The sequence below is a fragment of the Cebus imitator genome, unplaced genomic scaffold, assembly GCF_001604975.1.
Source record: "Cebus imitator isolate Cc_AM_T3 unplaced genomic scaffold, Cebus_imitator-1.0 Scaffold261, whole genome shotgun sequence".
Lineage (NCBI taxonomy): Eukaryota > Metazoa > Chordata > Mammalia > Primates > Cebidae > Cebus > Cebus imitator.
This window is the reverse complement of record NW_016107576.1, coordinates 5,231,577-5,258,334: the sequence shown is the minus strand read 5'-3', so window position 1 is coordinate 5,258,334 and position 26,758 is coordinate 5,231,577. Positions and strand designations below refer to the sequence as shown.

Sequence of the window (26,758 nt, the reverse complement as noted above, 5' to 3'; positions counted from 1 at the left end):
TTTTTTTTGAGACGGAGTTTCGCTCTTGTTGCCCAAGCTGGAGTGCAGTGGCACGATCTTGGCTCACTGCAACTTCTGCCTCCCGGTTCAAGTGATTCTCCTGCCTCACCCTCCTGAGTAGCTGGGATTACAGATGCACGCCACCAAGCCTGGCTCATTTTGTATTTTTAGTAGAGACAGGATTTCACCATGTTGGTCAGGCTGGTCTCAAACTTCTGACCTCACATGATCCATCCACCTTGGCCTCCCAAAGTTCTGGCATTACAGGTGTGAGCCACTGCACCAGTCAATATCTATCCTTTTACCAGCTACTCAGTTTAAAGCAACAGGTAGCAAATGTTTTCTTAAAGGGCCAAAGAATAAAAGTGTTGGCTTGCGGGCCATGGGGTGTCTGTGGTGACCACTCAACTCTGTTTTGAAAGTAACACCAAAGCCACCATAGACAACAGGAAAATGATGGCTGTGGCTGTGTTCTGTTAGAACTTTAGGTACCGACACAGGCGGTGCACTGGAATTGGCCCATGGGGTCCTAATTGGTCAATCCCTGTTCTGGTGTAAGGAGAAATGTGTTTCTGTGGTCATCCCTAGAGAATGAATGGTTCAAAATCTGGTCCTCTGTTATTCCACTGGATAGTGAGATGGTGATGGGAGACCTCTCATCAGCTACAGGGCCCCATCCATTGTCCAGTAATGCCAAAGCCAGAAGTGTGAGAGAGACTTTCCAGAGGTAGGGGACTTGTTCACCCAGATGGGCTGGTGCCCTGATTCTGCTAGGCCACACCTCGGTCTATGCATTAAACTTCTAGAAGAACACCCCCAGCACAGTGCACCCCAGAGCCGTGCCCTTACAGCCTGCACACACAGAAGAGGAAGCGGGCAATGGCCATGTATTGTCTCTGAAGCAAGCTTGCTCTGCGAAAGCCTACTTCCTCCCTGATGGAAGGAAGCGTAGGGATGAAATAGACGATAAACATGACAGAGCTTGGATCAGTGCTTCTCAGTTGAGTTTGCATGACGCTGCAGAGCTCAGCATCCACGTGAAACTGCTGCAAAGAAATGATGTCACTGTGCAGACATCTTCAGGCCATAGTTGTCCCTTAAGCACTGCAAGCATCAACCTCACCTCCATCAGTGTTAGAGAGGCACGTTTCATTTCCTCGCTTCTTCCGTGATGGACTGTTGATAGCTGTTTCTTGGTATGTGGGGAAGTTTGCTTTGAAGATGATTCTGGCAATTTTGGGATGACCTCCTATCCCAATGGAGACACCATTTCTGTTTCCACTCCCTTCTGTTCCTGATACCAGGCAAGTGCTTGGAGGGTAGGAAATAAGTCCTGCCTGGCCTCAGTCTTTGACCAAGAAATGGCAAAGGTCTGCAGTCAGTTAGAGACTTGGAAGGAGGCCATGGCTGGGACATGAAATACATAGTGATACACAGTCTATGGCCATTGGCACATTTTTCATCGTGTGCAAGTCTTCAGTGCGGTCCAGAAGCCAGCAGGTTCTTTTTTGTTTGTTTGTTTGTTTGTTTTGCTTTTTGAGACTGAGTTTCACTCTTGTTACCCAGGCTGGAGTGCAATGGCGCGATCTCGGCTCACCGCAACCTCCGCCTCCTGGGTTCAAGCAATTCTCCTATCTCAGCCTCCCGAGTAGCTGGGACTACAGGCACGCGCCACCATGCCCAGCTAATTTTTGTGTTTTTAGTAGAGACGGGGTTTCACCATGTTGACCAGGATGGTCTCGATCTCTTGACCTCGTGATTCACCCGCCTCAGCCTCCCAAAGTGCTGGGATTACAGGCGTGAGCCACCGCGCCTGGCCCACCAGCAGGTTCTGATGAAGAAGGGAGGTGAAGTTAGGAAAACGGCACAGGAAGAGAACCACAAAATTTCAGTCTGCTGAGCGTGTGGGGAGGGCAGGCTATACCCAGCCAGCATAGGAAGGCAATTGGCTTGGGGGTGTGGGAGACCTGGGGCATCTCTGCTGCAAGATCTTCTTGTCTCTGCAGCTGCCTTACTTTATTTAAAGACAAATGCGCTCTCATAGCTGTTCCTTCTCTTTTCTGTGAGCTGATTCTCACATGGATTGGCCTCAGAGACCACGGATAAAGCACACCTTTGTGCTTACCTCCTTTGCCCGATTGGATAATTTACAGATCAGCTGTTGACCTCTATGGTCTGGCCTGCTCTCATTCGTACTGTGTGTCCAGGGTCTGACATTAGACTCCAGGAGGGAGGACCATTTGGCTGCCTTGAAGTCCAAGGGCAAAACCTTGTGAGTGAATACAAATCACTGCCCCGTTCTGCCCCTGCTGGCTGCCTCACAACCTGCTACAGAGCTTTTCTCTCTGACTCCAGAGGGACAAACACAATCCATGTCCCCTGGGATCTCCTGCAGAAATCAGCACCTGGAGCAGGCTCTCCCCAGCCCTCATCCAGAGCCGTGCATGGTGCACTGGGACGTCTGACGGAGAGGCTGCCTCTCTGGATGGCAGCTCTCTCCAAACTCCAAAGGCATTCTTCTCCCGTTCTTCTTCTCTCTTTTAAAATAAAACGGGAATGCCACTGACGTGATGGCGTTTGCACTGCAGGATGACAGAACTGTTGTGTGAATACCATTGTATTTGCCAAATGGTCCACTCGTCATTTCAGAACAAACAAATGGATGGTGTCCGTAAGTCGGCAAACACTGGCGACATTTAGCCTTGTTTATGTTCCTTTCCTTTTGCTGCATGTTTTTGGCTCCAAAAGCTACTACTGGCTGAATCAACAGGGCCTCTGAATCAGGAGAAAAGTGTGGTAGCATTAATGTTAGTTGCTATGTCCATATTCTCTTCGGATTGCATAATACCTACTGCTCAGGACCAAGCCTAGGTGGGAGGAGAGAGCAATCAACCTCTTTGGTTAAAAAAAAAAAAGAAGAAGAAGAAATATATATCTTGGGAGGAAGGAAGAGAGTATTGAGAGAAAACAGAGTATTGTCGGAACACCCACATCACCGAGGAAATGTAAACTCTCCAGGCAGACCCAGCCACCGCCATCTGAAATAGGAACGGTGTGAGTCCATCCATGTCATAAGTGGGTGCAGGTACCCTGGGTCTTAGCATTGGCGTCTGCCTTCTTAGACTGCTGAATCAAAGCGCTGGTTGAAACTGACAGCTATCTAGACGCAGGCTACATCTTAGCTCCTGAAGGCATCAGGGTTTTTTTTTCTTTTTAATTTCAGATGTTGTGTGCTAAGCCCAGGTTTCAAATAAGCAGTAATTATGTCCTATTACTTAACGCTGATCAACAGCACCTCTACGTCTAATTGCCAACCTGCCCTAATCATGTTGACTATTCTTGCTTTAGCCAGAGACAGAAGGACCAAATTTTTATAAATATCACTTTATTGTCATTATTCCACTAAACGATTAAGGGATGTGGCCCTGCCCTTGCTTTCAAATACCTCTAGCCCTAATGGTTTCTGGATGATTTAATGAATCTGCACATTTTCTTGCAGGTAAGTGACACCCCCTGTCCTAGTCGGTCTGTCTGGACTTGCCCTTGTCTGTTCGTGGTCCTCGGTGGTTATCGGCAGCTTGTTAATCGTGTAAAGTCAAGAGAAGAATGTATACACATATGTGTGTTGAATAAATAATTACTATTGACATAGGTATGTGTATACACACGGCGCACCAACCTACAGTATATATAACAGAGAATCAGAGGCTAAAAATATTACCCCATATGTTCCACTATTAGTCATGGACTGCAAAGGCTTAGTAACTTGAGCAGGAGAGAAAACTCCCGCAAAGTCATAAATCCTAAGTGACTGCTGGCGGCTGACAGATCCCTTCACCTGTGGGCAACCTGGCTGGGGGTGGGGGCTGTTCCACCAGCTCACCTGAGCATCTAGAGGTGGGCCCGGCAGTCGTCTCGTGGGTATTACTGCTTGTGTCTGATTGTCCTGTATTTTGTAACACTTTAGAAGAATACAGAAAAGTGCAGTAATTCTCTTTCTCCGTAGTATTTAAGCAGAAATATTGCTAGTTTAATATTGTGTCAGGTCGTCATATTAACCAGGAGCAGATGACAGTAAAATTTCAGTGAATAGCACCTTGACATCTGCAACCTAAAAATGGTGATTGAAGCAAAATGTGTAAACTTGTACGGGGTGATCGTGTGCTTTGGAATACAGTATTGTTGAAGTAATTAGAAGATATATTAAGGTGTTCCTGGTAATGAAGGCATGTAAGTTATAATAATTGTAGCTTTCCGAATAAGTGTCAAACTATATCTTTAAGTGTGCTGTATGCTGAGTTACAAGTTAGGTCATTTATGAATGGAATGTAAAATAATACTAAAAATGCTTCAATAACTTATCTTGGTATTGCTAATAAAAAAAAAAGCTGTGAAACATTAGTGCGGTTTGGAGTCGTTATGTTAATTCATTCCGCAACACCCCCTCACCCCCTGACATTCTTCTCTCTGTTGGAAGCCTCAACAAGACATCCAGGGAATGCCATTTACCCCGCTCCTTGGGCTGTTTGCCTGGGCAGATCGTTGCATTTGTCTGTCCACCCTGAGGTGGGCCCTTTGAGTAACAATTCATAAACATGCAAGTGAAAAAGGACCTTCCAATTTGGATGGATGGCCGTGGCGGGCGGGGGACAGCCAGGCGACACGGGCCCATTTCTCTGTACAAGTGACTTTTAGGTGTCTAGACCCTGCAACCGTCCATGGGAGCTGTGGCTGGGGTGGTGGGGGAGGGGGGTACTTGGGCACGGAGCACGCAGGCCACCATGCCCCCTCCCGGATGCGGAAACGCTGACACCCCACCTCCCTGCAGCCGATCTGAACATGTTCTTTTCATCCTGCGAAGGGGTAGTTTGTAATGAAGAGACTCAGGATTCGTGGAGTTGGGAAGCTTTTTGTTCTACTGACATTTTTGGGCTGTACCTGTGTTTGCTGTAACAGGCTTTTGCCTGTTCTTCTACATTGCTTCTTGGTGGGGAGAGGTGCGGGAAGGACTGATTTTGCTTGTTGTTTGTGTTGCTTGGTTTTGTGGTCTGTGAGCTGGATTTGAGGGTCTTACCGTTTCAACTGTGTTTCCCAGCTTCTTTGCTTGGGCGTGCTTTGTAAACGTTTAAATTCAATGACCATCGCTGCGCCCTTGTCTAATGGGTCCTGTTGGGGGCCTGGAGGTAGGACACGATCTCAAACCCAAGTCTGTTCTTCACATCCGCAAATAAATAAAGTGTCCTCTGTGTAACAAGGAAACGGAAGCCCGGAAATACCCATTGGCCAGCCCTGTTCTCTGCAACAGGACAATTGTGTCACCCTCGCTAGTTGAAATATTTCCTCCAGTGTTTTTCGTAAAACCTTTCCAAGTGACCCTGACTCCAAAGACCACAGTATGGTATCAGGTTGTCTCTCATTTTGGAAAAGAGGTAAAAAATGAGAGATTCCGAGTCTGAGAAGACATGATAGAAGCTTCAAAGAGAAAATGTCGATTTTGAAGAATGTTGTCTGATTTCCTGGTGTTCGGTGCCCACGACTGTTGCCTGATTCCATTCCTATGAAGCTGGGAGCTTGTACCATGGGTTCCCATAGAAACTGATGGATCCCTAAATGCCTAGCAAAGGTAAAGTGAATGACCCTAACCTCCAGGCCTCAGGTCTGCGTGGCCACATTCAGGCAGGGCTAGTTGCCAGCACCAATGTATATAGGCCGAGCCTGCACAAAAGTAGGGCCCCAGGAGAGGTTTTTCTTTATTTGCAATGTCCCCTGAGTCTAAGGACCTGCCCCAAAGGGAATGAGGTGCACATGGAGGGAAAATTCCTCCAAGCCTTTTTCTCAGGGCCTCTGTCCAGGACTGAGCACACTGTTCCTGGCGTTGACAATCATGTACACCCCCCAGCCCACTTCCTGCAACCCTGGGGCACCCCAGCACCTGTGGGCTTTGCCAGTCCTCCTGGGATGGGCCCCAGAGAGGTGTAGATGCCATGTGGGGGGCAGGACCTTGGAAGCAGAGGAAGTGCAAAGCCAGTGAGGGAGAGGTTACTGAAGGGAATGGATCCTCCCAGCCCCTTGCGCTGACAGCCTGGAAGGCTCCCTGGAGCCATGTATTCAGAAGTCTGCCGTTGTCTCTTCCTTTCCATGGGGGCCCAATCCCCCTAACAGGAACTCCAAGCTGGAGGACTTGGAAGCATTTCCGTTTCCTAAGCAGGGGGTATTTCCTGAGTCGCTCCCCAGTGGAAACTTCTCAAGCTTAGAGGAGGCCTTTGTGAATTCTCTTTCTCCTATTTTTATGAAGCCAGCTTTGTCCTGCTTCCCATCTTCTCATTTCAGGGCACTCATGCCATACGCGCCCCCGGCTTCCCATCCACCTCCTCCTCATTACCCCCATCCCTGAGTGACAACTCCCTTCTCGCCAATTTCGTGTTCTTGGGAATATCCTGTCTTGTGTCTGCTGGGGAGCTGGGTGGATTCAGTTCTATGGAATGAGCCAACTTCATTTCATAGCTCTGCAAGGGGGTCGAGAATTCCATGTCTTGTGTGTTTCTTCTCCCCAAGCCATCATCCATCCCCAAATGGGATTATAACAAACCTACCTTCCTCCTAAGCTACCATCCATCCCCACATGGGAGTATAACAAGCCCATCTCCCCCATAAACCATCATCCATCCCTATGTGAATATATAACAAGCTCACCTCCTTCATAAGCCATCATCCATCCCTACGTGGATACATAACAAGCCCACGTCCCCTGTAAACCAACATCCATTTCCACGTGGAAATATAAGAAGCCCATCTTCCCCCAAGCCACCATCCATCCACACATGAGATTATAACAAGCCCACCTTCCCGTACATGGAGATGTAGCCACACACAGGATTATAACAAGCCCCACCTGTTTGAATTCAGACCTGGCGCAAACAGAAACCTCACCCATTGGATCTACCCTCAGCCTGAGACCTGAATCCTTCCTAACATGAGCCCCCTGGTCTGGATCAGCAATTCCCCCATTGTACATGGAGCAGAGTTCCAAGGAGACATCCATAACTTAGGATGAGAGAGGCCACAGAAGGGCAGAGTGCCTTGCAGCAAGAGAGTCTTCAGAGCCACTGCTCTATTTGCACATGTTCGGAAGTGTGTTTGCTTTGATGAGATTGTAGATATTCTGGTTGGGGAAAAAGAATCTAAACGTTGGGAGATGATTATTCCATAAGTATAGTCACTTTTTTCTCAAAGAAACTTCCCGATGATTAAATTACATCCCCAAATCGGCAGCCTCGCATTGGCAATATTGTCTCTGCGTAAGCAGATTCTGCCTCTGGAGCAAAAGATGCGCGTTTTGAAGGTTAAAGTTGGGGAACTCTGCACAGCTATTTCATTAGCAAAAATAGCCATTTGTGCATCCAGACATTGGCTGGCTTCACGAGGGTTTGTCGTTCATGTTCTTTGTGGAGTTGTCCAGACACACCCATCTAATGGTAACTCACTGCTCACAAGGTTAAGTTTTCTTTTTGAACCTCTGTTGTTGTCAAATTAACATAATATGCTCTCAATTATCCACATAAAAGGAGAAAGGCAACCAAGCGGGGAAAGCAAATTTGCGATTAATTTACCAAATTATTGCTCTTTTTATATGATGGACAAGTCGATTTTTTCTTGAGTCAAGGGATTTGTCTGTCCTGGGCAGAGGACGGGGGCTGACCACCAGGACAGGCTACTCCGAGGTGCTCCCTGCACCCGGGGAAGGGCTGAAGGTAGAGGTTTTGCTGGGGTGCAGAGTGGTCTCAGTGGATAATTCGGGACTTACAGTAGGATGAGCTCTTTTTTGTCAAGTAGAGGGGCTGTTAGTCCTCTCAATCCCCTAAGACTTCCTCAGTGACCTAGATGGGGTCCCCTTAGAGCAGATCCTGAGGTAAGAACCTGGATGCAGGTAGTTGATGTGGGAGGTGCACCAGCAAGCATGACTGAGGGAGCAGGGAAGGGAGACAGAGAAGGCAGGTAAACTGACAAGCACAGGTGCGCTCACGAGAGGGTCAGTATTGCAGGAACATGGGGGCTCAGCCCCTTTGGGGGTCCTCTAAGGTGCTGTGTGGAGCTCCCCTTGGAACAATCTCAAGGACTGAGGGAGCTGGGGTATTTACACACCAGCTTCGGAGTCTCCCAGCGGCTGAGGGGCCCTCCAGCCCACCTGATGGCCAAGCATTCTTGCCATAGTGAGAGAAAGCCCTCAGGCAGAAAGAAGCAAGGGGCCGTTGGCATTGCCAGATAACCAGAAGGGAAGGAGTGAGGAACCAGCAGTGTCTACTACAAGTGGGAATGTTTCTACACCCTCCTGGATTCCCTGTAGAAAGCCACAGACCTACCAGAGCCAAGGATGAGAACAGATGTGTGTGTTGTCGCTCCTTGTGGGGAGGGAAGCTCAGGGCCTCTCAGCTTAGGGGCTGGGTTACTGGAGGAAGGATGGGCAGGCTGGCCTGGGGGTCAAGAGACAAAGCGCCTTACAGCAATCATGCTCCAAGGAGCTTAGACAACTCACGTCTCCTCTTTGGGCACCATTTTCCTCTCAGCCAAAGGAGGGGAGCATGCTGGATGTCTGCTCCGGACCCTCCTAGGTCTTAAACTCTACAGTCTTCACCACTATTTTCTAGTCCTCACTTTTCCCTGTCAGTCCTGGAGTCCCCACGCCAGCAGGGTCCCTGGGATGTTCTGGGGCCAGAACATAAGGGCATGCGGGATTTCCATTTGGGCAAGGCCATCTGCCATTCCAGTGCAGGGGGCATATGAAACTTGCCTCATCATGAAGATATTTCTATTAAATTAGAAGACCATTGAGGATTTTCTCTTTTAATTCTGGAAGTCTGTCAAAATAGAAAAACAAAAGAAAAGGGATCAATGAAACTGGATTTTCAGCTCGTAGAAGTGCAAGAAAAACAACTGATTATTTGACGTTCTTCTCTTTTATTTTTCAACCTGATGAGCTCACAGTTGAGCTTGAGAAGATCCTATTTTTCATGATGATCAGGGTTTCTTCAAGCGCTTTACAGATACCAATGTGTGAATCCAGGGGGTCCCTTTTGGATGTAAGTGCCTCACGCTCCCTTTCAATACACGTCCGCAGTCACACTTAGAGGGTGGGAACCCGGGCACCGAGAGACGCCGGCTCAGGCTCTCATCTTGCACGCACAGAGCATGGAATTAGTTCATCAGTTCACATTCGCTTCCCTCTGTGCCCGTGACTGTTTCACTTTTCCAACCTCAGGATTCCCTTGGTCACTCAAAATCACCCTGGGCTCGCAAAGCCCGGGGCAGTGTGGAACAGTACGCACTATCTTCACGTGGGAAACCCTCAAGTCCTTGGCTTTTTGCTGTCAATTGGACATCTTGTCATAGGCATGTCTTAAGCAATTGCCTCAGTTACCATCGATCAAATGGGACACTTTTGTATCCTGAAGAGAATAAAGTGAATATGAAGAACTTGGGGGTTGCCGAGTCATTCTCATTTCAATCATTTTAGGCTTTCTGCTGCCATGGAGGCTCCAGGCAGAGCTTCCATGGAGACCTAGAGCCCGCTAAAACCCTGCCAAGTGGGTGGAGAATCTGGGAAGATTATTATAAGTCATGGCGCCCCACCCTCATCCTTGCCAATTTGTACTCACCGCTGGAAGGCCTTTGTCTGGGAGTCTTCCGTCCCTGGGTGAACACATCTGGATGTCTGTGGGAGAACCCATATGAGAATTCAATCAGCAGACACACCCCCATGGGCTCCAACTGAGCTGTTTTTATAGTTTTCTAATGGTAAAAAGGATTTACCATTAAGCAATTTTTAAGGAATCATCTCTGGTGGCCAATTGGTGGCCAAGATTCTTGTATCAGTAGTTTCTGCATTACATTGAGACATTGGGCTCTAGGAGTGTCCTTTCTAAATGATACCCAGTGATTTAATTTTAAATCACAAGGGGAATTTCCTTGAGGCCTTTGGGGTAAATGCTCCTGCAAAGTGAATGATTCCCTCTCATTTGCACAGGTTAAACACCTCGATGTCTTGTTGGGGTGGTTTTGCGAAGTCCCAGTTCTCTTTCGCGATGGTGGGTTTTGCAACGGGAACTGTGGTGTGAGGTGGATGACCTCGCATCCCAGAATACATAGGAGGGAAAGGCGCTGGACGTGACAACAGATGCTCCAGTGGTGGGGAGAGGGATTCCTATGGGCCCCTTCCCCAGCCTGACAACCGCTGCCAATGGGCCCAAGGACAGGCTGGGGCCCACAGGCCTGGAAACTCCAGATGGACACAATTCCTATCATGTCCAGGTCTCTCTGGGATGGGACAGTGGGGAGGCTTAGCCCCAAGCTCCTGGAATGGAGGAACCAAAGGAGAGAGAGAGTGCCACAGAGGACCCAGGGCTAAGGGGACCAGAAAACAAGAGAGGGGCGAATGCCCTAAAGGCAGAGAAATGCACGAAAATAAAGGGAGAGAAGTGCAAATACAGTGCAAAGAGAAGAGGGAGGAGGATTAAAGAGAACCTGGAGAACTGGGAAGATAAAATTAAATAAAAGAGTCGGGCGTGGTGGCATATGCCTATAGTCCCAGCTACACAGGAGGCTGAGGCAGGAGGATCACTTGAACCCCAGAAGTGGAGGCCAGACTGGGCAACAGAGTGAGACCTAAAAAAACAAAACAGGAAAGGAGAAGGTAAGAAGAGAGAAAACAAGAAGAGAGTAGAAGAGAAATGACAGAGGTTGCATCTGGAGGAGAGGAAAGAGTGGAAGAAATGGGTACAGAGGGGAGAGAGAGAGAGAGCATGAGAGACTGAGAGAGGAGGCCAGCAGAGACAAAAGGATCCCAGCAGGGAAAGTTTTCCAAAGCCTCCTGGGGTTGTAGGTCCCAGGCCGATGGGATGGGCCCTCCCACTGCTGGTGGTCCTGGTGGTTGGGCCTGTGAGAAGGGTGCCAATGGCTGTGGGTAGGGATGCCGTGGAGGCTTCGAGGGTCAGGGAGACCCCCAAGTGCAGCTCCTGGCGCCCGGGCTGGAGCTCCAGCAGTGCCTCCTCCCTCTTGCTCCACTCCTACTGCCAGTTTCAGGAGGAAATGCTGCAGCTTAATCAGAATTATTTACAAGATAATGGTCCATTGTTTGCACTGAGACAGATGTTGTCTGTGGGAACTTTGTGTTTTATGCTCTTTTCCCTGCTCTGCCTTCACTGGGTGCAGATGGGATGGAAGTAATGTGAGTTATGACTCTGAGGACTGGAAGCGGGGAGACGCTCCATTCCTGCCTGGGCTCCACTGGGCCACAGAGCTGGGCTGGCACCAGGCAGGCAGGGGTGGAGGACAGCCACTGGGGCTGCAGGGCTGGGATTAAGAAGGTCTTATTTCCTTGAGGGGCAGAGGCACTTCTGTTTGTTGCGTTGAGAGGCCACTGTTGATATCTCAAACGAGGGTGGCCATCTGGTCCTCTTTCTGTCAAAAGGAAAGCTCGGCCCCTCTGGGATGGGGGCTGTGTAGCCTCCCTTCCTTTTAATTTTTTAATTTTTTTTTAACTCATCAGAGAGCTTCCTGTTGGTCTTCTGGGGTTCTGTAGGAAGCCAGACCTGGGCTTGTGACTCCCTGCCCTCTCTCTTCAAGAGTGAGGTCGGCCAAGTGAATGACTGCCACATCTATCGACCCGGGGAGAGACCGTGTTGCAAAGGAGGAAAGATGGGGTGCAGTGGGGCGACCTGGCCTGCTATCGGACTCATTCTGAGCCTGGGCCCGGTGTGAGCCCATCCTCCTGTGGTGCCCCCAGCCAGCGAGGCCTTCAGCACTTTCTGGACCCCGGCCACTTCTGCGTAACCAGACACATTCCGTCATTATCAGAACCCATTTTATGAATGAGGAAACTGAGGCCAAGAGATGGTAGACGATGTGCCCACAGTCTTTTTTCTTTTTCTTTTAAATTTTTTTTGCTTTTATATGTTTAGGGGGTAGAAGTGCAGATTCCTTACACTGCGTGTGGTGAAGTTGGGACTTTCAGTATACCTGTTACTTGAACAGTGAATGCTGTACGCCACAGGTGATTTTTCAACCCTTACCCCCCGACCTCCCCACATTCTGGAGTCTCCAGTGCCTGTTGTCCACTCTTGCTGTCATTTTCTACTCTTGTAGAGTGTCAGATCATGACCTTCCCACTCAGGGGGCACGTCTGAGTCTCAGCCTGGCCAGCTGAACACTCGGCGTGTAGATAGCTGCAGAGTCGGGGAGGGGAATTCCCTGAGACACACACCTCAGACGCCAAGCACTGAGCCTGGTGATACCCCATCTCACAGATGCCAGCAATCAGTGTCACCAACCGTGTCATACCAGGCCTCTAAGACACCGCATTTCTAATATCAGGCTGTGACCATCAACAACCAAACAAACAAAATAATCAAAGTAATAAAATTCCCAAGCAGTCTTGGAATAGAGAAAGTCACTTTCATGGCAACTACGTAAAATCAGAACTGGACTTTGGACAGCCTAGAGGAAAACCCAGCTGGCTACAGCTCCTAACCCTGCCCCACACCCTCAGTGTCTATGGGGGTGTCACTCAGAAATCAGTTACCACCGGGACATTTCGCTCCATTTGAAAAACAGCCATGTGGGGGGCATCCTGGCTCTGAGACAGATGACTGTTTCCCCAAAATATCTCCGTGCCCAAGGAACGTCTCCCTTTATCCCAGCAGCGGGATCTGGTGCTTTGAACTTGCCTGCTAACCCTCCAAGCAAAGTTGTAATTAATAAAGGCTTCCTCTGTGCCTGGGCCAAGGCCTGTTCTAAGCCCCATGCAGATGAGAGTGCAAATTAGATTCTTTCATTTCATCCTCATGAAAATCCAAGGAGGTGGACGGAGTATTTATTATTTCCATTTTAAATATGGGGAAACTGAGGCACCAGGCAGCATCTTCTCACACCTAAGATCTCTCAGCATGTAAACGACAGGACTGAGATTCAGAGCTGGACAGTGGATGGAGGTCCCTGGGCATGGCCTCTCTAGGCAGTGCGGGTCCCCACCTGTGGCCTCTCTGGGGAGTGGAGGTTTCTGCATGTGGCCCCTCTAGATGGTGAAGGTTCCTGGGAATGGCCTCTCCAGACAGTGGAGGTCCCAGAGTGCGGCCTCTCTGGGCAGTGGAGGTCCCCACGTGTGGCCTTTCCATGCAGTGGAGGTCTCCACATGTGGCTTCTCTGGGCAGTGGTCCTTGCATGTGGCCTTTCCGTGCAGTGGAGGTCCCTGCATGCAGCCACTCCTGGCAGTGGGGGTCCCCGCGTGTGGCATCATCGGGTAGTGGAGGTCACTGTGTGTGGCCTTTCTGGGCAGTGGAGGTCCCTACATGTGGCCTCTCTCCAGGTAGTGGAGGTTCCTGGGAGTAGCCTCTCATCTGCCTCACCTTGCGGGTGCTTTTCTGTGCCTTTAATACTCATTTGAGATGCATCAAAAATAAAGCAACCAACAGTACGTTGCAACATCCAGTTCCTGCCAGCCCGCGGGCTCCTGTCAGGAGAGAATGGGGCGATTCTGAGTGATTCTGCGATTCTGCAATCCTAACCTCAGACAGAGCCTGGAGGACACCATCCCGGAGTGCTTGGACGGGGTGCCAGGTGGGGACCAGGTGCTTGGATTGTGACCCGAATGGCTTTGAACCTGCCATGTGGCCCTGAGCAGATCTCCTCCTGTCCCCTCAGTGTCCTCACCTCTCCATAAATGACACAGTCACAGTGATAACCCTAAGAGTCCTTCCGTGTCACAGTCTGTGAATCAATTCTTTTTAGGGCTATATTTATTCAGTCATTTTCCAGCCTCAGGGAAGAAAAGCAAAAACCTGTCATCTCCCTCCTTCCCCCGTAGTGCAGCAAGAGGGCCTTAAGGAAACCTGACCCCTACCTAGCAATTGTTCCCTGAGGCCCAGGTCTGGGGGAGCATAGAGAGTGGGTGGCCCAGGGCTCCAGCTGCCCCTCCCTGCTCCCAATCACGACAGCAGCGGAGGTCAGGCCGGGATAATATTTATCAACCTTATTCTCATTGTGCTGGGCTCTGACCAAAACCCGGCGTCACTGGAGATCCCAGATTATGTCTTTTAAGGTCCCACAGAGCCGTTTCACATGTGCCCAATTACCTCTGTCAGGCAGGGGGAAGGAGGTCCCCCTCGGTGGGTGGGATTTGAACTTGAGCTTCCAGAGGTCGCTGGCTGGGATCTTAGGCCTTTGAGCCCGTCACTCCCCGAAAGCCAGACCTTTTCTGTTAAAACTGTTTAAATTACAAACCAGTAATAAAAGGATCATATGTGTTTCCCACAGAACAGGTTCTTTAGGGCTATTACGATAATTAAAAACATATGGTGCCTGTACCAGTCTGAAGGAAACCGCAGATGTACAAATTAGGTATTATATAAGGGTTTTCTGCTTTTGCCCTTTTAGAAACGTCAAGTTGGAGAAGTTTAAAGATATAAAAATGGCAATTGTGCAGATAGCAGGTAGCATTTTGGTTTTAGAATCATTAACTACATAAACCCATTTTTTTTTTTAGACTTCGTAGGAATAAACAGCTCCTGATATTTGAAAGACGCAAGGAAAATACCCAGAGGTTGGGAGTTGATGGGGGAAGAGGCACCATTTTCCACCTCACGAGATCTTGGATACCCTGAAATCTTTCGCATTTTCTATGACGCTGTTCTGCACAGAGAGGATTATATTTATTAAATATTGAATTATGTTAAAATTGAATTGATGGGAGCAAAGACGAGGATTTCTTTACATGAAACTTTTTACTTTTTAAAAGGCAAAGATACAAGTATTGATTAGTCTAGAAATAGTCATTTGTTTTAATTTAAAATATACAATTGATTTTGAGAAGGTGATAAATACCGCTAAAAAAAAAAAAAAAAAAAAAAAAAACTCGGGAGGATTTCCATGGCTCCTTGTCAATGGTTTTCCAGTGCAGACATATGGGGCAGGTCCAAGCTGCTGAGCTGTTCATATGGAAAGGGTTGTTGGCCTGGCTGGGGACGCTGGCAATGCCCAGCCATGCTCTGGGACAGCTGAGATGACAGGCTCTTAGTCCTGGCATATTGGGAACCTGGTGAGGAGGGCAAAGATTTAGAGCTTTGTCATTGCATGTCTGGTAAAGAAAAGCAACTAGGCTGCTCTGAAGGCGAGGGGATGGATGGGCAGGTCACAGGACCGTGTGCCTCCGGGCCCTGTTGCTTACTGCTCCAGAAAACACGTTTGGGCCCTCCCTGAGACAATCCACCTAGAACCGGGATAGGCTCGCTGCATCCTGCATGTTTTCCTTGATGTGATGAGCTGGTAGCTGCATAAGGAAGTTAAATGGAGAACTAAATGATGAATCCATAGGAATCAATGAGCAGAGAGGAAGCACCACATATCCAGAAGCGAAGCCCCTGGAGCGCTCAGATAACCAGAATTTGTCTAAGCCTACCGTGCAATTGTTGAAATTCCTAATCATGAGTAGAGATGAATTTTGTTTAACATAATTATTTGTGTTGAGGTATGTATTACATTATAAATTTTAGAAGACCCTGGTGAGGATGGAAGACTCTTTCTTTGATCATCCTAGCTAGAGGGAAGTCTGGGCTCCCCTGGGGATGCGTCCTTTCTTTGGAATGCACTCTGCAGCCACACTCACGTGGAAGGTGTTTGGTTCCTCTCTTCCTCCATTCTCCCTTGCCATACCTTCTTGATGGTATACGAGGTCCATCGTCCTCCTGTGCCCTTTCCTGTGGGGGGCTATGACGGGACCTACCCTACCGCTCTGCCTCTCGATTAGGTGAGGAAGCTAGCCTTCTCAGGGAGATTGAGATGGAGTCAAAGCCAGAGAAGTGTTCTTTTTTTTTTTTTTTTTTTAGACAGAGTCTTGCTCTGTCACCTAGGCTGGAGTGCAGCAGCACGATCTCCATTCACTGCAACCTCTGCCTCCTGGGTTCAAGAGATTCTCTTGCCTCAGCCTCCCTAATAGCTGGGATTGCCGGCATGTACCACCAAGCCCTGCTAATTTTTGTATGTTTTAGTAGAGACAGGCCTTCACCATGTTGACCACACCGGTCTGGAACTCCTGGCCTCAAGTGATCCACCCACCTCGGCCTTCCAAAGTGCTGGGATTACAGGGCCACTGTGCGCAGCCCAAAGAAGCATACTTGAACCCTCTTTCCACAACACAGTGAATAGCCCGGGGGGCTGTGGATACCAGTGGTTCTCAGCCAGGGGCGATTTTCTCCACTGGGGGGCATTTAGCAATGTCTGGAGATGTTGGGGACAGGAGTGCTGGCATCCAAGGTCCAGAGATGCTGCTAAACGTCCTACAACGCACAGGACAGCCCCTACCACCAAGAATCACCCAGCCCCGAATATCAATATCAATGGCGCCGAGGCTGAGATATCTTGGTGCACAGAGAGGAGAACCAAGCCACTCAGTGAAACTCTGAGTTGGACTCACTGGACTCACGGTGACAAGGCAAGCGGCATGCCCTGCCATGCAGCTCACACCACGGCATTCGACGTGGCTCCTGAACACCCTCCCTCCACATCCTGTCACCTTCAGACCTCAGGCCTTGATGAAAAACTTTGCAGGAAGCCAGGCGGGCTGGAAGGCAGGAACTTCGAGCGAGTAACCTGGCACGTTCCTCCCAACTCAAATTGGCACGTGGGGTACGGAGAAGGTGCCAGGTGCAGAGGCAGCCGGGAGCCAGCCTTTTCTTCTCCCCGTGAGTGATAGCAAGCCCACGTTGTCATTGTGCACGTAGATATTACCACTTTAACTTTTACGGAGGTAAAATAACACCTTGTCACTCAGCGTAAGTACCAATCACAAAATGAATTAATTGTAATAACCGTTGTCAACAGAACAAAGGACTTGTTGCTTTCCTAAGCAGATTTCAGCGCCACTGAGAACTATATACAAACGTTCCCATTGGACAGGCTGGTGGAAAACAGTCAGAACATAATTGTATCTGTCTATCTCTTTACTTTGTTTTTAAGGGCGAAGGAACTGAGTTAAAAACCTATATTTTAAGCATATCAATAAGTATACCCCTTTTTGTGTTGGTGACGTCTCCTCAAAAAACACGGAGTTTCTAATAAATTGGCCAGGAAAATAACATTCGCTGCTGATCGCACCTAGAAGGGCCAGCTGTAGGGGCTGCCTGTTGACTTCAAGACGTGGAGGGAATATGCCCAATTCCTCTCCCATAAAACACCCTCTTATTTCTGGGAGTTATCAAAACACATCCTGGAGACAGGTGGTCAGCTGGCCTCAGGCTCCTCAAAGGAAGAAAGTGGGCCTCACACAGGGCCCGTGGAGTACCTAACTACCCGCACGGTGACCCAAAGGCAGTCTTGTTTGCAGTCACTTTACAGTTGCATTTTACCACCCCCCGCCGCCACATCGTTTTTCTTTTTTTTTTTTTGGTTCTAGCTTTTTCACATCTTAGCATATTTCCCCTTTCAGCAGCGCCGTGGGTACTCTTCTAATAAAAGAGTCTCTCCGGGAGAGGGGGAGGGCTTCATTGGGCTGGGGGCTGGGTTGCTCAAAAGTCTAGTTCAAGCTGTGTCCCCAGTAGAGGTGAGATCATTCGACTGGGGGTCTTTGAGGCTTGCGAGGGGCCAAAAGGCAGAGGCTGGCTGTTGTGGGTCTGCTGGGGGCACCAATGAAGTATAAAGTTGGGAATCTTCCAGAGAACTCCAAGGAAAGTGTGTCTGACCCACAGGCTAAATAGGGGTTGAGGTGCCCAAAGCCCTCTTTCAGTGAGGATCGTGAATGATCGCCCCCTCTTCATTGAACAAAGATGTAAGGCAACCTGGGATGGTTTCTGTGCTTTCATGCCATAGCAGCAAAGCAGAGAAAGTCACTTCAAAGACTCAGAGGACTAGAATGACTCTCTGCAGTCCATGCCCACTTCTTGGCGCCTGCCCCACACCTTTCTTGTTTCTTCCAGGGGCACCTCCTCCTCCTGCTTCTCTGTGCCCTTTGGCCAATGTGATCCCAATATCCAGCTTCCTCCCAGGGTCTCGGGCCCCTTCCACCATGGGCATGAGTCTTCCCCGCAGCATCTCTGATGCCTTGTTAGGCAGCCTGCTTTCTTTTTTGGGCTTATTGAAGCGTGACATTGGACCCTCCATGATGAAATGAAAGATTTTTAGGCTATGAGAGAGAGAAGTCATCTTAGAGGTCAGGTTTTGTATGCAGGTTGGAGAGAGGACTTGTCCTTTGTTGTAGGAGCAGAGACAAGGGCTGGTCCTGTTTTCACGCATCCAAGCTGATCCCTCTGAGTGCCGTCACTCTACCTTCTGGGACAGCCTCTCTACATCCAAGCAAGGAAGGTGTTTGTGTGGCTTGTCCCTGCAGCTCTGGGGCACCTTGTCCTGCAGAGGAACTGGCCACTTGGAAGCATGGGTTAGAGGTGGGCATCTTGGTCTAACGCAGCCCTAACTCTCATGGGCTATGCATTTGGATTGTATAGTCATCTCTAGCTAGGAACAGGGTTCTACTTGCTACTGAAAGAGCCCTTCTCTGGAAAAGGAACTCTCCCTGCTGCTTCCTGAGGCTGGCCTCTGTGCTGCCTATGCCAGGAAGGCAGGCTTCCCCCTTGCGCATTCATGGGAGGGGGTGTTGATCTCAATAAGGTCCCAGACCCCTGTGCCAAGAGCAGAATGTGAAGTGGGGGAACCTAAGCTGTGGGATATGGAGAGAGGAGGGGCCGGGGACAGATCTCAGGCTGCATGGACAGCCGTTCTGGAAACACCATGATCCCTCTATCCGCCACTCCCTAACCTCACCTGTCATCCAGCAGCCTTGTCCTGGGGAATGAAGAAACAGCATTCTCTCCAAATTTGCCAGAAAGGAGAAAACTCCATCGTGGGGAAGGTGCCTGGTTACTTGTCCATGTACTTGGCACATGTGGCATTGTGGCTTAGTGTTGGCAGACGGCCACCAACAGAGTATGTCAAGATGACATCCTTTGGGGGGCTTACCTTCTATGGGGACAATGACAGCAAACAAATAAAAAGTTTGGCGAAGGATGAGTGACATGAAGATGCTGAGGCAAGAGGAAGGGCTGGACCTTAATGTGAGAAGGTCAGGATTCTATACTCCAGAGGGCAGGGAAGGCCTCTTTGTTGAGGAGGGACAGTGGAGAGACTATCACATGTATCACATGGATAGAGAGCTGAAGCTCGTCGGGACTTTTAATGGCCATACACAACAAATTCACCTGGAAAACATGGGCCAACCCTTGGACACCTGAGTTATGTCACCTTGAAGAGAGGCAGATGGTTGCTCAGACCCGCCTGCACCATGAAGTTTGACTCCATGCTGACTGTGACCGGCCGGGGTGCAGCCCCTCCTGGACACCTCTCAGCATAATGGCCATGACAGTGGTGTCACCACCCGAGGTGCGGGGCAGCCATTGCCAGGACGGGCAGCGCTGTTTCCAAAATCCCCGTTCCTGTCAGGGAAAACTGCTTTCAAATAGGAATCGCCATTTCTGGATGATTCTCTTTAGCGTTTCTTCTCCCAGCTGGCTGTTACATTGTTTGCATCGCCCGCCGTCCTGGGAGGCAAAGGGTAACCCACCTTTCTTACTAGCTGCAAGGGTGTCTGTTTACCAACATTAAAAAGTCCAATTAGGAACTGCAGCAGCCTTAAAATACTTTATCTGCTGCAACTTGAGAACACACACGGAAAGGCTCCTTTTGTATCCTAAAACCATTTGTGATGTTTTCCATGCATGGGGGTGAATTTGGGACCAGAGAACCAGGATAAGCACGAAGGATTGGGGGAAGAGACCCTTTGAGAAAAGAAGCCAAGCTCCCAGATGGGTTCCTCTGCCAATAAAGCCCCAAAGGTGCGACCCCCAAGCGCACTGCCTCCTGTGGCTAAGCTACACCTTGCCTTGGGGAGGCTGGCCTGTGGGTGGCCCCCACCAGGCGCTCCACTGGTGCCAATGGTTGGTCATGATAGCGATGACCTGATTCCCTCCCTGTTGCCCAAGGCCCAGCCAGAGACACTGGGCTTGAAAAACAAGGGCAGGATGCAGCTGAGAGAGGTGTCCCACCAGGCCTTTCTGGCTTCTGGTGGATCCAGTGTTCTTCTTTCAGGGAAGCTTTGCACGGTCACTTAGCTTGAAGCCCAAGTGGTCCCACACTGTGAAGAGCTCATGCTAGGCCAGGCTAGGTCACAGCAACGAAACTGAGGGTAGGCATTTCATCACGATCAAGTGTATACCTGTTTGTACACTATACTGTCTATGTGTTTGTTATAAAATAAAACCAAAAATACATGTTTTAAAATCAACGAGTTTTTCCCTCCTGGCTTCTGCTAAATCCTATCAGATTTACTGACTTAGATTTATTTTAAAGGTGAGAGGCGAAGGTCTAGCATGGCTTGAATTTAGCCAAGTGCAGCCATGCGTTGGAAAGTGATGGCAGGAAGGCTGTGGGTTGTGGTTCGTCATCTGGGTTTGTCAGTACACAAATATGTCTACACCGGGACAGGTCTACACAGCCTGCCTCTGCTTATGCAATCCTTACCTCCACCCCTTGTCGTCTGTGCAGGGGATTACTGAGTTGTCAGGAGACATGGTCAGGAGGTACTCTGTAGCAGAATTTACTCTTCATTCATTCATTCATTCATTCAGCAAGCATTGATGGAACATCTCTCCTGTGCCAGGCACTCTTCTTGGCATTAGGGCACGGAAGTGCACCAAACAGCCTGGAGCCCGTTTCCCCTTTGCTATGCCCTGCCAGGCACTTCCCTCCATGGACAGCCCCTCCCTGAGATAGGAATTTTCTGGCATGGCATGGCCCCCTACTCCCAGGACCTCTCAGTCAGTGGTGGCTGGGCACCATCCCTCTCATCCAAAGCCTTGCTCTGTTGGCTTCCTGAAGATGATCCTGTGGCCCAGGTGGACACCACCATCTATTGCAGCAAGAGGAGCGAGACCAAGGCAGCAGCGATATCTGTGCTTGCTCAGTCATCCAGCAAATATTTCCCAGGGGTTCCTGTTCACCAGATCCTTTTCTAGGCACCGGAGACCCAGTGGTTCAGAAAGGAGACAAAAACCCCTCCCTGCCTTTAGGGAGCTCACGTTCTAGAGGGCAGTGGACAAATAACTGGTAGCTTAGATGGTGAGAAGGCTATGGGAAAAAATAAGGCAAACCAGGAGTTAGGGAGCGTCCGGGGTGCTACTGCTTTCCAGAGGTGGACAGAGACGACAAGGCCTGTGTGGTGACACCCAGGGATTTGAAGGAGGCCAGTGCTTTCCTGGGAGGACGTGGGGAGCACACTTGGGTGAGGCCCTGAGGACAAGAGCATGTACAGTTCAGAGAACTTTGGAGAGAGAGTACGTAGAAGAGGGGAAGGGACGGGTCACAGAAACGGCCCAGGCCTGTGGCCACACGGAGGACTCTGGCGGAGGCCAGTTTCACAGGGTGGGGGTGCAACCCATGCAGTCCCTCAAGCCCCATGCTGAGAAGGTTCTGCATGTGGTGTAAGGGTGAGCTGTGCCCGTGTCAGAATTCTTAATGATGTTTGAGCCGAGGGCCCCGCATGTTTTCTTCTGCAGTGGGGCCCACAAATGCCATAGCGCCTCTGACCCTGTCTTTTCCACCAGGTAGGAAGGAAGGCCTCTGTCGGATGTGAGACCATCTGGAGCAGGCTGGCTGCTGGGCATGGGGGACCCAAGGGTGGGAAGGTAGGAGGCCGGGGAGGACGCTGTTGCCACGACCGAGCCCAGGATGGCAGTTCCTTGCTCCCGTGTCAGTGGCGATGTAGATGGGATGCCGCCACCCCGAATCTGCGTCTCCCACTCTGTCTCCTTTCCCCATCGTTCCTCCCTCTCCGCTGCTATCTCAAGCCCCACTTGGGTCCCCCTTCTCTGGAGCCCCGCCCCTGGCCTTGACATCTTGGGAGCCCTGGTTTCCCTGCTGAACCTTACTCTTTTTCCTCTGTCTTCTCCCTGCGACTTCTTTCTGGCCTCCTGGGGAATTGACATCTGTCCGGAAGCTGCAGACATGCTGTGATCTCCTACACCAGTGGCTCTCATGTCCGATACTGTGGGCTGGACAGCCAGGTTCTGTTCCCAGCCATGGGGATCCACTGTTACGCGCCATCCACACACTCCCCCTCGCTTCCCTCTGTGGCCCACACTGTCCAGTCCCAGGGGGCTGGGTGCTCACAGTGAGGCTTGTGGGGTTTTCTTCCTGCAAACCCACCTGGTCCACATGGGGACTGGGCGCTTTCTTGTCCTGGGCAATGCTTTGAGCAACTCAGCCATCTTCCAAGGGGAACACTCAGACGAGGGTCTGGCCTTTCCTGGAGTTGCGTAGAAGGCCCTCTGCAAGCCGGCACGTCCTTGCTTCAGTTTCCCTGGACCACATCCTCCTCACAGTTGTCCTTTCAATACACCTCTTTTGCCTGGTTTGATTTGTTTTGGATTTGAAGTCTGTATATTCCTGTCGTCATTTTTTTGTTTCTTAAATACCTTGATAGGCTTTGCAAAGAGCATCTTGAAAAATAGCTTTTTGATTTGAATAAGGAATGAAAGCAAAAGCCACCAACTCTTCAACAATTATTTATTGTGCGTGTTTTTTTTTCTCCTTCATTTTAATACCCCAGGTCTTTAATACAAAATATCACACATAGAAAAAAGCTTTAAAAAATTAGATGGGGGCGGAGTGGTGGTTGTGGTGTAAATTTGCTTCGTGGTTAAGGCCTTGTATGTCAAGTTTTAGTCTGAATTACGTATTTACAGCTGAGTTATAAACCCCCGAAAAACAGGATTTATCATGGAAATAGTGACACAACTTCAGTCAGCCTGGTGTTCTTGGGGGTTGGGGTAATATACTGTGCAGAGAAATCAGTTCATTAGTTAGTTATAAACAAAGGACAGAGATAGTAAATTAGAGTAGGTATTTCAGCAGTTTTCTGTGTATTTATGACACCCAGATATGCAGCTGCATTTTATTTCTTGAGATAGTATTTAAGTATTTCAGATTTAAAGTGCGTTTTTAGATATGGCCGTGGTACATTTTTAGCCTGGGTCATTCTAGTTCTTCTGTAGTTTTATTCGTGGTATTTTCTTCTTTCTCTGTTGCTCATTAGAAAAATGTTAAAAATCCATTTTCGTCTGATTAATAATAAAGCTGATCACATGTAACCTAATTTTCATTCAGTGCTGCCCCTGTCTGTGGAGTCATATACAAAGTGACCTTTGAATCGCCAGTGGACTCATAAAGTACAATAAGCACCATTGTCCTGTCAAAAATTGAAGATGTTTTACATCATTACAAAATTTAATGTTCCATCTTTTCAAATGCACTACTTTTCAAAGGCCACATTCCAATTGAAGCTCATTAAAATCAGACTCAAGTTTCCTGTGGTGGGGATGAAGAGAGTTTCGCAGGCAATGGGAGGAAAATGAATCACTCTTTTAAAACAGATATGGTTACATATTAGTTTTGAAAGGTACAGGGATGGGAGAGCCTCTGCTGCCGGCAACAGTGCGGCTTTTGTGCTGATAAATCCAATAACTGCCTCCTGGTTCTTTTTTTACTTCACCCACTCTGTATCCTATTTACTTATGAATAAATCAGCTCTCTAAATAAAATTGTTGTTTTAAAGTTCATAGGTGGAAGCTGAAGGGGTTTCTGGAGGAAGGCTGTAAAAAAAAGGCCCGGCAAGTTCAGATTTAAAAATATATATATTCCTCTGACTCAGAGACCTGATATTATAGAAACCTGATCACTAGAGAGGGTTTCCGAGTTCCTGGAGGAGGTTGGCCCGCTAAGTGCGGTGTTTTAACTAAGACCCGGCTCAGTGGCCCACTGGGGCTGAGCCATGCTAGGGACCCCAGAATTCTGAGCCCAAGCATAATGCCTGGCTTGGCAAAGCTAACATCCGCAGGTCTTCCTGTTCGAATTCTTTTTCAGTTGTGGTGCTGGACACCTTGTCTGTTTCTTGGTCGCATCTGAGCACTGAGACTCTGGACCGGTCTCTATGTAGGTTCTTCTGGCTGGTCCTTGGGTTATACGGCATGAGGAATGAGCTCTCCTCGTGTTGGGCACTGCTCATGCAATAGAATAACAATTTACCACCCAGGTCCAGTTTTTTTGCAGAATACTAACGTGCACCTTTTGAGCTCGAAATACTGGCCTCTTCAGGAGGCAGCTAGGTTGGAAAGTGGTTCCCTTTGCAGAGCAGGAAGGACAACTTGAGGCCGACACTGCTCACTGACACTTGGCTCCACTTACCGGGCCATGGGGCTTTCCTGGTCATTTATCAGGCACGGGCATTTAGTCAAAAGAGAGTTATCCAGGATCTGGCCAGGCTCATTGGTACCTTAGGAGAGCATGTCGGAATACAAGCTTTGGCATCCACCAGAATTGAGTTTGTGGCCCATGTCTGCTGCTGGAGGCTGTGTGACCTTGGTCAGCTTGCTTAGCTTTTCTGGGCTCCAGATTCCTCATAGAAACAATAATAGTATCGACCTGACATGACTATATAAGATTATGCATGTAAAGGCTTTAACCCTGTTTCTAGGACTTAGTTACCGATCATTAACTGTGAGTTACAGGCTAGTTGTTGTTTTTTAGTTTTATCTAGAAAATCACTATCTATGTTCTGTCTTTGGAGTGTGAGAGAGTTTAGAGCTGAAACAAGAAGAGGAAAAGTGGCTTGCCCCTGATTGAATGACTAATGGGTTTTCCACGATGGCTGTAGCAGTTAGCTACTGCTGTGTAACAAACTAAGTGGTGAAAACAACAGCAATTTATGTTTTCCCACAGGTCTTTGGGGCAGCTGGGTGATTCTGCTGATCGTGGCTAGGCTCACCTGATCTTCATTGGACTTCCTCATGCTTCTGTGGGTGGCTGGGTCAGCTGGAGGGTGACTGATCTAAGATGGCTTTGGCTGGGGTTCCTTAGTTCTGTTCCGTGTGGTCTCTCATTTCCAGCAGGTCAGCCTGGGCTGTTTCTCATGACAGAGGCTCTTCCAAGAGAGTAAATGGAAACTCACAGGCACTTCTGCCCAATTCTGCTTGCATAGTTACCGTCAATCATCCCAGTGACCAAAGTCACATGCCCACACCCAGAGTCAGTGTGGGAGGAACCCAGCAGAGGGCATGGATGAAGGAGGCATGAGTCTTGTAGGCACTAATGAAATCAATCTCTTTCTGTACACACATCCCCAGTGGGATAGACAGTGGTGTGGACAGGTTGAATACAATGCCTTAGAAGATATTTTAATTCCTTCACTCCCAGGACGGCACTCTGGTAACATGTCCCATTATGTTTTTCTGGTATGCTCTGAGGTCCTTCCTGCAACTGCCTACAAGGAAAACTTCCTCTTTTCTTTCTGCTGGTAGACTTTTTAAGAAAGCTGTCTTGAAAGATTTCAAGATTCTTGGCTTCTTCACAATGTCCTCATTCTAAAGGCCTGTGGCTGGGATTGAGCAGATGCAGTTGCTGAGTTTGACAGCCTCTGGCCTCCCTCTCCGTGTCACCTCTAGCAGGTCCCTCCCCACGTCTTCCAGGTCCTCTCCAGCTCTCTTGCCCTCAGGGGATCCACTCTTACCCAGTGGTTCTAGGATTGACAATGCACCCGAGCTCTCACAATGGCCAACGTTGGGCCCAGGCCACAGAGAGCCCCAGGCTGAGGACCCCTTCCCTGCTGTACCCCACTCGGAGTTCTAGGTCCCTCATATGCTTTCCAGGTTTGCACTACAGGGAAGGGCCCATGCTGAAGAGACCTAGGGTCTTGCAGTGAGTCTCTTGAATGTACCTCCTGCCCTTGATGGGTGGGAAATGGTGTCTTTCATGGCATTGCCGTCCACCGCCTGACCCTAGCAGATGTGGGTATAAGGACCACTGGGGTCAGATGGCTGAGAAGCCAAGGTGAGTGAGGCGCATCTCCGCATGCACAAGCAGGGGTTCTGTCTGTGGAGTGGGGTACCTGTGTGTGTCTGCGGGCATGCCATGAGGGTATGCCGGGGTGGGGCTGGGAACCAGACTCCCCCAGCCCCTCCTCCAAAGGAGGCTGAGGAGCTGCTGTGTCTCGGCCAATAGATGCTCTGGCCCGGACGTTGTCCAAGCCCTCTGGGTTCAGGCTCCTATGATCCTGTGTGGAGCTGCAGAAACAATGGGGGTTCAAGGAAATTCCAGTTCATCCTATCTTTTCCTTCCTCCCCCTTAGGGCTCTTTCTCACCCGGGTCTCCCCATTGGTCAGAGCAACTCTAGTTCCTGGCTGCTTGGAGCTCCCCCTGCTGGTGACCCCACTGACATCCTTGGCAGATCAAATGGGGGAGGCAGAGACTGTCCACAGGAAGCCGACCTCTGTGGGTGCAGATGGCCCCAGCATTTTGCAAGACCTGTAGGAGCCCACTAGTCCTCATTCAATCTGGAAGTGATTTCCCTAGAAGAATTGGGTGTTAGCTTCTGGAATTATGAGCATGAAAAACTTGCTTTAGAAACCCCAAAATCTGATATTCCGTGAGTTTAGGAAAGCAGACCTGGTCAAATTCACTATATAAGAAACTGTTTCTTTAGAAAAAGAAATGATAGTCAACTAATACGTTCAACTAACTTCTCCTGCCTCTAAATTTATAATGGAAATTTATAGTTGCTGGCCGGGCATGGTGTCTCACGCCTGTAATCCTGGTACTTTGGGAGGCAAGGCGGGAGAATCACTTGAGGTCAGGAGTTCGAGATCAGCCTAGCCAACACAGTGAAACTCCTTCTCTG

At 49.2% G+C, this 26,758-nt stretch overlaps 1 protein-coding gene across 10 annotated transcripts in view; it reads left to right on the top strand.

Moving 5' to 3' along the window:
- The window catches only part of ZNF536 (zinc finger protein 536), a 485,174-nt gene that overhangs the window by 330,515 nt on the left and 127,901 nt on the right, over positions 1-26,758 (top strand). For 2 of the 10 annotated variants that reach the window (XM_017499881.2, XM_017499882.2), the window contains one exon: positions 3,500-4,401. The exons of the other annotated variants lie outside the window; for them this stretch is intronic. In XM_017499881.2, the coding sequence (XP_017355370.1) occupies positions 3,500-3,507 (8 nt within the window). In that variant the 3' untranslated portion in view covers positions 3,508-4,401. Of the gene's footprint in view, positions 1-3,499; positions 4,402-26,758 lie in introns of those variants that run through there. 10 annotated transcript variants of the gene reach the window in all.